This window comes from Kryptolebias marmoratus, linkage group LG10 (assembly GCF_001649575.2).
Source record: "Kryptolebias marmoratus isolate JLee-2015 linkage group LG10, ASM164957v2, whole genome shotgun sequence".
NCBI lineage: Eukaryota > Metazoa > Chordata > Actinopteri > Cyprinodontiformes > Rivulidae > Kryptolebias > Kryptolebias marmoratus.
Window position 1 is genome coordinate 13,740,417 of NC_051439.1, and position 13,752 is coordinate 13,754,168.

At 41.5% G+C, this 13,752-nt stretch overlaps 2 protein-coding genes across 4 annotated transcripts; both read right to left on the reverse strand.

Annotated features, from left to right (window-relative positions):
- Nucleotides 1-2,146: 2,146 nt before the first annotated feature.
- On the reverse strand, nt 2,147-7,337 carry ngb (neuroglobin). Of its 2 annotated transcripts, none has more exons than XM_037977778.1 (5): nt 5,423-7,337; nt 5,121-5,341; nt 4,602-4,710; nt 4,386-4,505; nt 2,147-4,298 (listed from the first exon to the last, which is right to left on the reverse strand). In XM_037977778.1, the coding sequence occupies exons 1-5, from the start codon at nt 5,678-5,680 to the stop codon at nt 4,146-4,148; spliced, it is 861 nt and encodes a 286-aa protein (XP_037833706.1). In that variant the 5' UTR covers nt 5,681-7,337; the 3' UTR covers nt 2,147-4,145. The 2 variants fall into 2 exon arrangements, with proteins under 2 accessions (XP_037833706.1, XP_017271837.1); XM_017416348.3 differs by having other exon boundaries at nt 5,121-5,223; nt 5,423-5,541.
- Nucleotides 7,338-7,490: 153 nt separating this feature from the next.
- Nucleotides 7,491-13,681, reverse strand: fam161b (FAM161 centrosomal protein B). Of its 2 annotated transcripts, XM_037977776.1 has the most exons (10): nt 13,522-13,681; nt 13,135-13,220; nt 12,452-12,665; nt 11,922-12,376; nt 10,684-11,006; nt 8,942-9,051; nt 8,670-8,837; nt 8,480-8,579; nt 8,237-8,391; nt 7,491-7,986 (listed from the first exon to the last, which is right to left on the reverse strand). In XM_037977776.1, the coding sequence occupies exons 1-10, from the start codon at nt 13,641-13,643 to the stop codon at nt 7,905-7,907; spliced, it is 1,815 nt and encodes a 604-aa protein (XP_037833704.1). In that variant the 5' UTR covers nt 13,644-13,681; the 3' UTR covers nt 7,491-7,904. The 2 variants fall into 2 exon arrangements, with proteins under 2 accessions (XP_037833704.1, XP_037833705.1); XM_037977777.1 differs by lacking the exon at nt 13,135-13,220 and having other exon boundaries at nt 13,522-13,652.
- Between the last annotated feature and the right edge of the window lie 71 nt (nt 13,682-13,752).

The window sequence follows — 13,752 nt, forward strand, 5'->3', positions numbered from 1 at the left end:
GGAATCCGAGAGCATGTTAGCTTTGTGTTGGCTGCGGGGTGTGTGTCTGCATACAAACTACCCCTGGGACAGTCCTCTGTACACACTGCAGACGTCACAGGAGTTCGGATAGGTCAGTCAGCAGCAGGTGCTCGTACGCACTGGATGGTGGAAGTGAAGATTTCTCTGAGAAACACAAAACTCTGACAGGTGGGGTGGCATTTCCCTGCAGCAATAAGAGGATTTTCAGAAGGGAGGAAACACACAGTCTGCCTTTTTATTAAACACGGGGCTTCTTCAGTGCTTTGAGTTATGAAAGAAGGAAAAAAAAACAACTCCTTGACATTTCCCTTGTCCCCCGTGGCAACTGCTGAGAGCCTGTCTCTCAGTGAAAGGTGAATTCCTTCGGGAGCGTGGCCTGCCGCCTGCCCCTCTCCTACCCAGATGCTCGGAATAGAAAATGTCTCAGCCTCCCCGCTGCAAACATAAGGGTTACTTTCAGACTGCAAACATAGCTTAAGAAGTTCCTATTCTCTTATACGCTCCAAGCGTGTAAGCCAAAGGCCTAATTTGATTATTGTGGTTATTTCCTGGCAGGGTTGTGCTGCGGCGGTGAGGTTCTCCTCTCTGTATGGTTTAGGATGAGTGATTGATTGAGCAAGCATTGCTTTGCTTTCCTCCTCGATCACACACACACATATCACTTAACAGTTGCCATGACAACATTCAATACCTCTTGATTCTTAAACACATTGCAGACTTTCTAAAAATAATGTGTGTTGTCTGTTCTAAGACTCCTGTCCAGACGACAGCCCTCATGGCAAATACTCAACAAGGTAACCATCTATAGGACCTGATTAATTAATAAACGCTCGTGAAGGAAGTAATAACCGGCTGAGTTTTTAGGCAGCAGTTTATTTGATTTTGTTGCAGTCTAATCGACTTAGAGGCGTAATAGCCCAGCGATGAGACAAACTGTGCCGAGACGTGGAGCATGAAGGCAATACAAACCCAGCAGACTGCTCTGGTGCAGACAGATACTGTGTGCAGTGCAGAGAGACAGATTAAGGCCATGTCAAATGCCACTTCAGCACCAGAACAGTCAGCCAACTCGTGGATGTGACTTGTGCAGAGAAGCAGCCAAGCAGCGTGCGACAGAAAAGATCCCTGCGCACTAAGAGAACTCCTCATTCCGTCTCCCAAACCGATTTTAAATGAAAGCCCACTCTGTCGGGAGTTCTGACGGAATCCTGCAAACGTTGTGGCGTTGCGCAGCTGCGTGAAGAAGTGTGCTGATGTGCCTGGAGTCCTCATCGCTGCGGCGTAAGGCGATGAGCCGACTCACTGCTCGGATCTTATGTAACTCTTGGATGGGCTGTCAGCGGGAAAGAAGTCGGGCATTGTGTGATTGATTTGAAAAGCTGAGGATTCTGTTGTCTGAAAAACAATCTCAGATCAAGACGAGATGAAAAACATGGACCTCGTTTAGAAGTGAAATACCCACAGATCACTTTATTTAGTATTAGGTAAAGACATAGCATGTTCTTCTTTAAACTGGATGGGATTTCGTTTACTACAACTGCGTGCTTGTAACAACGCTAACAAGAATGTGCATTTTTGGTTGATAACTAGGTGAAGTCATCACTGTTCGATAGCAGCTGATAATGATGAGGTAGACAGTGACACACCCATTATATACACATCGAAACGTTAAACCATTTTGTCTGTCATGTGACCTAAAAATGCTGTTCAAAACAAATGTGGCAGGAAACAAGCTGCATAGGGCTGCTAACGGGTACTAAGAAAAAGAGTCACTATAAATACACAGGCAGGTCACAAACATCACACCTGTGGGTTGGTCAAACTACAGAATGGATAAAACAGTTCAGCAGAAAACCGTTTTTATACTTTTCCATAAGGATTGCACATTAAAGCAGTAGTTTAGACCCTTTGAACTGTTCTCCAGGAAGGTCATTAACAGTAAGTATCTTACCTGTTGTAGATACTTCCTTGAGCAAACCTTATTTTGACAAAATAAAGTTTAATTCTAACTGGACTAAGGAGCTAATGTTAGTCTAAATGGGGCCAAGACCAGATTGGATCGCTGCAATCTTAAAACAACTCCAGCCTCAAAGATTTCCATGAACACCATTTTTAAATCCTTTACACTGCCAGTTTTGCAGTACATGGTAATTTATATTGTAGGGGTATAGAAAATTACAAATAATGTAATGTTACTTCTGCCTTAGAGATAACTAAATAATATATACAGAAGTGTTGTTACTTTTATTAGAGCATAATCTACATTACAGACTGCTCGACTCATGTAAAACCATATTATAAAATCTCCTAGCTGACAGTCTTTATTAAAATACGCAGAACAAGATAAAGTTTTATGTAAGCACAAATAGTGGCAGCAGCAGCTAGCTGTAGCCCTTCCCGTGCAGCCTGGGTCACTTCTAGACAGAATATTATGTTTCTGTGGTGTAAAGGTTTATAAAGTTTGCATAAACTGCTATAAAATGTTTGAGACTGGAGTTGTTTAAAGACAGCAGCGATCCACTCTGGTCTGAGCCCCGCTTGGACTAGCCATTAGCTCATCAAAAACGTATCTACAACAGGTAAGATATTAATTGTTCCTAACCTTTTCACAAAACCCTACTTCAAAAACTCTGAATGATTCCTTTATGTTATACAAGTTGTGATAAAACTAACCCGATCAGTGCAGGGTTGATTAAAATCTTCACACACTAAGGTAATACCACAGATGAATATGTGCTGCTTGACATTTGAGGGATGCTCTTTTACAACACATACAGTACAGAATATAAAAATAAACTTTATAAATACAAAGTCGGACTAAAGAAATAACAACCACATGTCAGTAGCTTGGATTTACAGTTGAGTGGTGTTGGTGTCTAATACTTGGCACATTGTTTTCTTAAGTTACGTGGCTTTCTCATCGTGAAGGTAAATATCTGGATGATACGGTGTCGTGGCAGTATCAACAATAATATACATGTCTTGGACAGAGTCAGCACACAGTTTTTCCACATTAACTGTGGTAATGCATTAAAAAAAAGCCTCACGTTCACATATGCTTGAGTAACACAGGCCACTCTGATAATCCTCGCCTTTAAAGGCGAGTTAATACTACATTTGTAGCCACAGCGACGCAGTTAAGGAGCATAACTACAACACAGCAAATGTACTAAACACTAACAACAAACTGAAACCGCTAGCCAAGGAACAAAGTTGTTGCAATTCCTCCAATTTGCCCTTGACAGTCACAAACACTAAAGATCACGTAACAGTCTATTGGTTTGATTTTAACAGTCATTAGACGCCTACTGACACACTCAAAACCTCAAATGAGGAGAGCATCACACGTCACGTTGAGTAAGGTGTACATGGACACCTTAACAGTCATAAATCACTGGAAAAAAAAAAGCTATCAGAAAGTATAACAGTTCTAGTCAATAGTTATTGATCAACATTTAGTAAACTTGGTTAAAATTCTAATAACACAGTCATGGACTGAAATAAATCACGTGTAACATTAATTATAAAAACACACATACAGTCAGGATTAAAGTGATCGGATTTTCTTCTGTAAAATCACATTGCATTGTCCCACAAGTCTGAAGTATCGCTGTGTTTCAGATGAATAAAGAGCTGCCTTTGTTGACCACAGTTAACAGTCACAGTTTGAGAAGTGTGTGATGCTGAAATGTAATATATGTATATATATATATATATATATATTGTTTCACAAGTGTGCAGCTCTGTTAAGACACACCACAAAGACCACTATAGTCACTGTTATTGTTTGAGTAAATATATATCAAAGCTATTATGTACAAAAAGACTCAGCAGTGACCTTCAATGCTTCCTTTCCAGACTTAGACAAACCTCCCTGTCAGACTCAGACTCCCACAGCAGCAATGGATGGAAGCTAAACATCCACGGCAAAGACAACAAACTCTGCAATCAGTCGGTCTGAATTTGAAGTGTAACTATACCATACATTCGCTATGCTTAACAACCCAACTCACAGAGCAAATGTACAGCAGCCAAAGCCACAATGCTGCAGTTACACAACCTTATTCCATGGCAACCGTATTGATGATTTGACAGCAAATGCTCAGCAGCTCCCGCTGCGCGCCTCAGTCGGCCTTGTCCTCTCCATTCTTAGCCCACCCTCGGCTCATGGTTGCTACCACGATGCTGTACATGTTGAGCCAAGCTTGACGCAGCGGTGCCGTGTAGGCCTGACCCAGGCTGCACTGCAGCATGTAGAGAAGGGCCTCCCCCACCACCTGCAGAAGTCAAACCCACAGTGAGAAAAGTACCTTTCCACACCGCACTCACGTGTGGAGGTGCTCTTCGAGAGGTGCTTGTCCTACAGCGAACGACTGCGTGCTGACTCCCACTGCCTGATGCTTCTTCCCGAGGTTGAGCAGGAATTCCTCCAGGGAGTGAAGGTCATCCAGGTGGCTGACTGCTGCATCGATCACAAGCATCACCTGCAATTACGGTGACAAATGCATGGCAAACTAGTTTCAAAACGGTACAAAGCCATTTGTAACACCTCTGTAGTTGTTGTGGGGGACGGTGCTCACCTTAGTGACGTGTCCAATGAACTCAGGACTGGAGAGGCAGTCTTGTTTTGAACCACAGTTTGTACTGTATTTGAAGAGATTGAGCAGCTCAGGGTCCAGCTCGAACAACCTACCACAGACAAATACCACACTATTTTATATATTTATGCACGGCATAGGTTCAAAAATGCAAGCAGACACAAAATCAGCCTGTAAAACTGCTCATGCGACTGTCTGATTTGGCTGCAGCTGTCTCAAAGTAAATTGTGGATTATTGCGGTCTGTCGCCAAGCAACAAGTCAAGCCTCTGGTTCCTGCATGGGAAAGAGTGCAGCAAAGCTTATCTCGCTCTCCACACCTGGGATGCATGTTCTGGCACCACAGGATATTAAGTAACAAAACACAAATCTCTAAAATTGTAACAGAACAACATGAAGTAATAGAAGGTCAAATGAACTGGAAAAACCTCAAACACTTCTTCTCTTCTAATTTGTGTTCTTACTGTTCCTCCTCTCCGTCTGACTGATGCTGGAGCCTTACCTGGTGAACATGATGACACCATGAGGAACTTTGTTCTTGCCCAGGCTCTCCCAGCTGTCTCGTATCAGCTCCTTGTCTTTCACGGAGAGCTCCTCCATCGTCCCTGCAAGCACAGAGACAACTTCCTCTGCAGGGTAGACACACAACTCCTCCACAGGACAACAAGGCTCAGTTCGGAGGGGGAAGCCACAAGCAGAACTTCTGCCAACCCACCTGGAACACTGAGTGCAATATCACATGGCTGGTTATGTTTAAGACATAAAAATGGTAGCCCGGCTGCAGGAGAAATGATTGTACTGTACCTTACAGAGGTCAGTCCTCTCTCTGAACTTCTCCTGGAGCGATCTGCCTGTTTCTCTGTGTGTGAGTGAGTGTGTTTTTTGCTGTGCAGACTGCAGCCTGACACTCTGCTCCACTTGTTCTCTCTTCCTCCTGGCCCACGGTGCAGTCAGGAAGACAAGTTCTGCCACGCTCTTATCTGTCACAGCGGCTGCTATCTCTCTCCTCTTCCCGTTTGCCTCCTGATATGCTCTCTCTCCAGCACTGGGGATATTATTCATGCCACCGAAGGAGAAAAAGGGATCTCTCTCTTCTGCTCCACAGCTCCAGAGAGGCTGCAGCAAGCCACAGCTCCTCCTGCAGGTGAACCGAGGACTCGATAGTCCACACGCATGCACACCAAAACTTTCCCGCTAGACTTTCACATTATAATCAAGTGGATCCATTACACAAGAAATCATGAGGAACAGCAAAATAACCACAAAAAAACACACTCTGAACATTAAATTACAATTGCTGGTTTACTGTTGGTGCAAACCATTTGAGGGCCTTTATCATCTATTCTGAGATGTTTCCTCAGCTGCCTACATTTGCCACCCATACATTTACAAAATGAAATGCGTGGGAATTTTAAAGACTACAATCATAAGAGACCTGAACACACCACCTTGGTGAAATTATATTGCTCATCTACCTTTTCAGAGCCACTCCTCAAACAGCAGTGATCATAACATTCAGTGGCCAAGCGTTGCAGCCTCTCATCAATCTAAATGAGACGTGTTTGCTCCTTCTCTCGGCCTCCACACACACACACACACACACACACATTTTAAAGCTACAGTTTGTTTAAATCGGCTCCCTCACACGTTTCACCGATGCAGGTTCCCGCTCAGGTTGTTACCTAACAGGTTGGAAAGGACTGGGTTTGTTTTCAGCCGCGCGTCGGGGGGAATCGGAGGTGCACAGCTTCCTCCTGAGGGGAATACAAGGCAGAGTGGGGAAGGATACAGCGTTCCCATGACAACCTGAGAGGATGGAGCCCTTGAAGCTCCGTCATGCGTTATATGAGAGTTCAAAGACAGAAACCTGATTATTTAGTTCACCTAAAAGTAAAATGCGCAAATGTGTCACATTTTTGCATTATTTTAACACCTAAACGGCAAAGCTGAATATGATTACGGCTCATTTTTTTGCCCGTTTTTAAGACCTCTGTAGGCACAAAACGATTTTTAGAGCCCGAAACCACCACAAATGTCTCAAAAAGCTTTAAGGCACGGCACGCTGGCCAGCAGAAGGTAACTAAAAGGCACACTGATCTTCATGATGACCCTTTGATTATTTTTTTATTCAGACATTCCCATGTGGTTTGTACATAAAAATGATCTCTGAAATTCCTGGCAGCCAGCTGTCAAAGCACAAGAGTACAGCAGAGGCCAGTGTACGGGGATTTTTGATGTGGATTTGCAGGCTTGGAGCAGACCGCTGCACTGGTCTGAGTGAAGGCAGATGCACAGCGAGGACTGTTTGTGTAGCTGGCAGAGTGGCTCTGGAAATAACTAAAAACGTTAACCCATTCACTGAAGAAAATATCTTTTTTTTTTTTTTTTTAAATTGTACATTTCAGGACATAGAGAAAAACAAATATTTGGCCCTCAGCAGAGTTTTCTTTTCCATGTTAGGCTTTGCTGTTTGATCCTGAACACCAAATAAAAATGACAAATATGAAGCGTGAAGTCTTATGTCATGTGAACCTAAAAGCCCATCTATCCATAAAGACTCTAAACAAAGAGCAGGCTTTAAATAATACTTGTGATTATCAGCTGCTCTGGGACGATTTGCTCGGCTGCTGCTGCTGCTGCTGGACTGCTCTGGGCAGAAACGAGCTGCTCGTGTCCGTTTGTAGATCGGTGGCAGTTTTGCAATTTCACCCAAAAAACTGGACGCACTCCCACGCGGGTTATTTTTGATTCACAACGAGATTTTAAACTGCTCTCTTTGTGAATCTGCTCCTAAGCTTAGCGCGGATGTTCCCGGTCCCGACAGCCTCACGTGTCACCATGAAGAATCTTCCAAAACGGTCTTTCTTGCATATTTTAAAAACGATTGGCTTTCGATGCTTTTTTTTTTTTATCTGACTTTTTATTATCAGTGAACTTGATCAGTGAATAGAAACAATGGTTCAAAACAACTAACACAATAATTAACATAACTGCAAATAAACTTTTGCGGTCTTTCAGAAATCTTTACAGTTTTTCCAAAAAAACGTCTTTTGTAATAAAATAAATACCATAAATATCTATAATTCTATGAAATCTGTCTTTTTAGTCGTAATTCCCCACATCTGTGGTAGTAAAGTTCACATGTTTTGTAATTTTATAATTTCTGGGTGTACGTGGTAAACTATCAGGTCTTTAGTGTTCGCTGTGACATGAATCACTTTTGAGGACAGCGTTGTTTTCTAGTGGGGAGGCCACAAAAAGCTCCGCTGGGCCCGAACCTTTTTGATCACGGCATTTCTTCCCCTCTGGACTTCACGCTCTTCTCTTCCACATCTTCAATTTTCTCCCCGTCGTCTACATTTTCTTCCCTTAAATCAGACATTTCAGGTTAGAAAATGCCTATATTGTAATTACGTTGAACTTTTTCTTGGCTAAGGCATTTTTCTTCTTTTTTTTTTTTCACTAAAGACTGCAGAAAGAGTTCAGAACATTATGTAATGCAACATGACCAAACCACATGAAGTCCTTGGCTTTCGGGCAGCAGTGCTATTCATAATTGTACCGTACACAGTGCTATAACACAGCGGAGGAATAAAGCTTGCAGAAAAATCTGCTTACCTGCTTTGCCTTTCGTCTTCAGTGCTGCTGTCATTTGTTTCTGCGTCATCATCAGATCTGAACGATCCTCCAGTTTCTTCAACAAACTTCTCCTGTAAGCCAGCGCTCTGCAGTTTGCTCCTGTATGTCTGCTCTGCGCGGGCCTTTTCATTTCTCTGCCATTAAAAAACAGACAAGCGTCACGCTGATGGAGGTTCAGGTCTTATACGTTGTGTGGCGACGCTTCAGCTCTTGGCTCCCTACCTGTTTCACCTGCTCGAACAGATAAGGCCGTTCACTCACTCGGGCCTTCATGTCTTGTAATTCCCTCCTATATTCTCTCATTCTCTGTTGATCAACCTCCCTTTAAGTAGGAGAACGTTACCTATTCAGTTACTGCAGCAGGCACATTAGATTGTTAATATGTGAGGTGCAAAAGGTGACCAGGACTAACCGATGGCGCTTTAGATTTTCATTCTGCACGTCTCTTAAGCTGCTGTGGGGGTCCAGGAGCTTTGCGTGGAATGCTACAGCCTTCGTCATGGCTTGAGATCTCATCTGGTAGCTCCTCAACCAGTCCGCCGCTTCTTGATTCTTACTTTCCCTTGACTCCATCGACTTTCTGCTCAGACAAAACGCACTCCGCATGTCAGATCACTCCACTCTTAGCGTGCAGGAACTGGATAAAAGGGAAAGAGAGGAAGCGCCTAAACAGAGCACGCTCACCTGACGGCCGCACAGCGCTGCCTCACGGCGTCTGTGATGTACGTGGGGAGAGTGTCGGCAGGTATCAGCGTTAAGGCTCCAAGTGACCTGGTTCTGCTGACTTTAGGCACCTGTATTTAAAAAGAGAAAAACTTTAAACATTGTTTGTTTTGTTATAACTAAAGGCAAACCTAATGTCTGAGCCCACATCCATCACTGCATATTTAAGAGTTTAGGTAAAAATAAAACTGCTGGATTTATTCATAGTCTAAGTAAAGCAGATATAATACATAAAATACAAACATGAATGAATTTTAAATCATTAAGGTCAACAAAACCCGTGCAGGGAGCCATAATATAACACAGATTTTAGGTTTTTGTTGTTAAGTTGCACATTAGGATACCATCAGATCTTAAAACTGGTGGGAAAAGTTGAAGAAAGGCAAGATGTTTGAATCTAATTTATCTGATATATAAAAGTCCTGCAGAAGAATAAACCTGACAAACATTTAAGTTCAATTAGTAAATAAACCTACAGTAACTCCATTAAAAACGGCAGGTGTTTTTGCTTCTTCTGCTAAATTAAACTGCTTTTTAACAGGTTTTAGGAGTAACATCTATTAGTTTAAGAATAATCCCAGCTAGGAAACTTTGCCCAATATTTACCAAGAAAAAAACTAAATAAGAAAGAATGATATATTTTTTTAATCACAGTGTGCATCTGAATTTAGAAAAAGCAGAAAGCGGTTTAGAGAAATAAGTGATTTTAATCTACTGACTTGTTCCACAGTTCATCCCGGGTTTCCTGTCTTCATCTAAATACAGTTTTACTTAATTTGAGAAGATTTTGCCCCAAAATGTCTGACAAGTGTCATAAAGAAAAGCTCAGATGATTGGATAATTTTGGGCTGAGTCCCAAAAATACATGAAAGCCCGACAGGAAGAAATTTGAACAGATCACAAAGTTCTCTCTGCTATTTTGGACTGGTGTAAATTACTGTTATTCCTACCCAATTACTGCTATGGTTATATTTACTCTTTAATACCCTCGTGTGAAACATCCAGTCAGACAAAAAAAAATGCTGCAAATCTCAAAAAATATATATTTTGCTGTTTGAGCCACGCAATAAAAAATACATGGCTGTATATAGGGCTCTGTGGACATGGGGTTTGAGTCAAAAATTATAATGTGGAGACTAAAATGTGACCGTTTTAGGAAGAGGAATATCCCGTCTTTGAAGGTGAATGGCTGAACATATCCTATATAGCATTCCAGCTCCACAGCTGCCTCAAAAAATAACAAAGAAAACTTACAAGAACCTAAACCATCCAATAAATCTTTAGTCGTAAAACATTTTGCTCCAAAGGACAGTAAAAGAAAAGTAAACTGTAACCTGGTCACCCTCTTCTCTAACATTTTAGGAAAAGCGCTTATAAAAGCTGAGACCCTGTAGGAAAACATTATAAAAAATATTTTTATAGATGATAAGAATGAGCAGCTGCTTGTGAAATTTAAGATTTAAAATGTTCAAAAACAGCTATCTAGGCTTTAAGGAAGTCAAGTGTCTTGTTATCCTCTGCAAATAAAATGATATTAATAATATTGTTCTGGTAAAGAAGTGATGCAAAACTATAACATGAAACCATCTTTGGCGTTCTAGCTGTCATCTTTTTATGTAGTTCTGGGAATCCAGTCAGTTGAAGCATTTATATAAAAATAAAACAACATTTTACTACCTTCTTCTTCTTAAAGGATGTTTTACCTGTGAGGTTTCTGGGCTCTCCACGCTCTTCCTCGCAGGCAGAGCCGACGTCCTCAGGAAGAAGGGCTGACACTTTGTCGCGTCTTTCCTTTGCGGTTTGTCCAGCGCTTCTGTCTGCAGGGCCCTGTGCAGCCGGACGAAGTTTGGCACCTTGCGGAGGATTTTCGGCTGGAAGCTCGGCTTCTCGTTCAAGAACCCCAGCTTTTGTTGCCCGGTGGGATTGGCGGAGCAGATTCTGGGGCCCTGGGTCTGAGGCGGATTCTCCTGCAGTGTTTTCGTTTGACTGTTGGCCTTTCTGCGAACTTCCTCCTGGTCTGTAAAAACTACAGACAAATGTCTCTGTGTGAGGCGCAACAGGCACAGCTAGGCTCTGATTTATATAAAAAAAAACATTTTGTCATTCATATATTGGCTCCTGATTCAAAATAAAATAACATTTGGAGTCTGAAAGAACAAAACAATGTAGTAGGCAATAAAGCGGGACCTAAACTCAATGTTTTGTGACTTAAAGCAAAGAAATTTAATTTGTTTTAGAAGCTATAGTTATAGTTTTTTATTAATTTTTTCATTCCTATCAAATCATGACCCATCAAATCTGTGTAAATCAGCAAACCGATTCAGTTTTTTCCATTACAACTTATCCATACTTTTATCTTTTAAATCTTACAAACTCTCATTATTTTTGGAAAACGTGAAAAAAGTCAAACATTTTGAACTAAAGACCAAAGTTTAACCTCTCAAATGGCTTAAAACAAACAATAAAGTCTTACAACAAAAGCCCTGCATCTGAACGGGTTAAATCTTTCTTCTTGTTGTGTTAATAACATTTTATAAAGATGTCACAGTAAACTGAGCATCAGTCATAACCACATTAAACACAACTTAGCTGTAAATTTAACTAGATTATAAAACCAAAATATAACATGACTACATTGTGTTCTGTTAACTGCAAAATAAGATTTAAAGCAGCTGAAGATAATGAGTGTTTTTTAATCTCTATAAGTCTGTTAATTGATCATTAATTGTTTGAGAGTCTAAAAAAATACCCATCTAAGAACAAAATGCAGCTCATACATAAATTACATTCACTTTATAACTTTTTGTGGCTTGTTTACAAGTATGTTTTGAAGGCCACAAAGCATCACAAACCAATAACTTTCAGAATTAGTGGCCTATTTACTCCACGTGTTCACATTAATCTAAACAATTAAACATTCTGGCAGAAAAAAAGAACCCACCTTTTAATTTAGCTGAATCCTTTATGTGTTTGTGTGTTTTTGTAACGCAAATGTTCTTCTTGGGAACTTGGTTTTTTGTTTGAATCAGCGTCTCTGTTTTGTTCTTTTCTCTTTCCTGAAAGCTGAAAGGTCTCTGAGCAGAGAGCAGGACTAGCCTCCTCCGCTCACAGCCCTGTTTCCTCTCCTTTTCCCGGCGCTCCATCATCTCCTGGTAGATGGGCCGAACGACACGGACGGGAACGGGGACGGCGTAGAACTTCTTCCTGCACTCAGCCTCGTCCTCCTCCTCTCTGAGCTGTTGTGTTGTCTTGGACAAAGCAAAGCGCTCACACGGCTGAGCCACGGAGGAGCGACCCTGCGGGTTTGGTGAACGCGCTTTAGGCCTCTGTTTACTGGAGGCCTCGTTGTCCGAAGTCAGAGCAGATACAGAAGTGGATCTCCTCATTCCCACAGACCTGAAAAAGAGGAACTGTCTTAAATAGATTTATCCGAACAGTAACAAAGCAGAGCTGTCATTTGGGAAAACATACATAGGCTTACGGTTTAGTTCTTTCTCCTCTGCATTTGTTGACAAGAGAGAGTTCTGATAAACCCTTTTGTCCAGCTCCTCTGTCTGTCTCCTGTTTGTCTCCTGCAGCTGCTGCCGAAGGGCCTTTCTCATAGTCTGGAGGTGAAGCTGGAGGAGTATCTCTGACTGGAGCCCATCTTCCAGCAGGGTGTCACACTTTGACATTTTTCTCTTCTCTGGGATTTTAAAACACCAACAAGCAAAAAAAAATAGGTGAGACAAAGTCAACATATATCTTACTTAAAGTGATGAGATTACTGCAGATTTTACAGTAAGCTCAGTTCTGTGGAAAATTCTTAAGTTAGCCCTCATTTCTTTTTATTTTACTCCAAGAAACCAGACGATTCTGGAAATTTTTTAGGGTTTACTGAGCCACTCTGTACCTGACTATTTTTTCAGAGAAAAGTTTTTTTTAAAGCCACTGACCTATGAATAATTTAGCTGTAAGGAGCCTCCTAAAGTCAAGGGATGAAACAGAGCTGTTTTTAAACATAAAAAACCAACTACTTTGCAAGGAACTAATTTCCAATTGGAGCTTTAGATTCATTTTGTAGTTATAACAGCCTGTCACAAACACAGCATTTGTTCATATTTCCGAAGTTAAAGCTGTGAAAAATACCAAATGTGAAATTGTGTGCCGATCACCTGAAGGATGGTTGGCTCTATCAGGTCCTGCGTTAGGTTTATCCTGGATTAAAAGGCCCTCAGAAAACCTGGAGACCAGCTGATCACTAGAAATTGTAATATATATTAGTAAATGGTGAATAAGTCTTTTAGTGTGAAACAAGTGTCATTTACTGATAATAAAGGTTTTGAGCCACATTTTACTGCGAGTGTAACCCGTTACTATGACAACCACGCACCGACGCTTTCAACGTTCGGTTCTACGTGATTACCGTCAGCGAAGCTAAGTTTCTCTACTTTATTTTACAACAGAACACGCCCATCTAACAATTTTCCTGACGCTCAAAAGCAATTAATTGGCATTTAACTCGGGAAAATTTAACTCGAAAGTAACAATGAGCATCAAACCTGGGAACAGACGAGTTTAAGAGAGCGTTTTTCGGAGTCGAAGAGTCCTCCAAACTCTTGTAGTTTATATCACTCCCTAATTGTTGAAGTAAATGTGCTATTCGTCGAGGTAAAGTTTGCATCTCGCCCGAAGCGAATCAAATGCGTGTTTTTGGTAGCATTAGCGCCGTTTGTGGTCAGACGCAGCAACAACCGGACGTAAGAGACGTCGGCTGTGATTGGACAATAACC

Bases quoted from the DNA above. Each gene is read 5' to 3' on its own strand.
- fam161b (XM_037977776.1), bottom strand. From the start codon at position 13,643: ATGCAAACTTTACCTCGACGAATAGCACATTTACTTCAACAATTAGGG. The intron at 12,666-13,134 runs GTGATCGGCACA...TTAAAATCCCAG, and splicing joins TAGAGCCAACCATCCTTCAG to AGAAGAGAAAAATGTCAAAG. The intron at 7,987-8,236 runs GTAAGCAGATTT...GTCTGATTTAAG, and splicing joins GAAGACGAAAGGCAAAGCAG to GGAAGAAAATGTAGACGACG.
- ngb (XM_037977778.1), bottom strand. From the start codon at position 5,680: ATGAATAATATCCCCAGTGCTGGAGAGAGAGCATATCAGGAGGCAAAC. The intron at 4,711-5,120 runs GTAAGGCTCCAG...TGTCTGTGGTAG, and splicing joins GGTGTCATCATGTTCACCAG to GTTGTTCGAGCTGGACCCTG. The intron at 4,506-4,601 runs GTGAGCACCGTC...CCGTAATTGCAG, and splicing joins TCATTGGACACGTCACTAAG to GTGATGCTTGTGATCGATGC.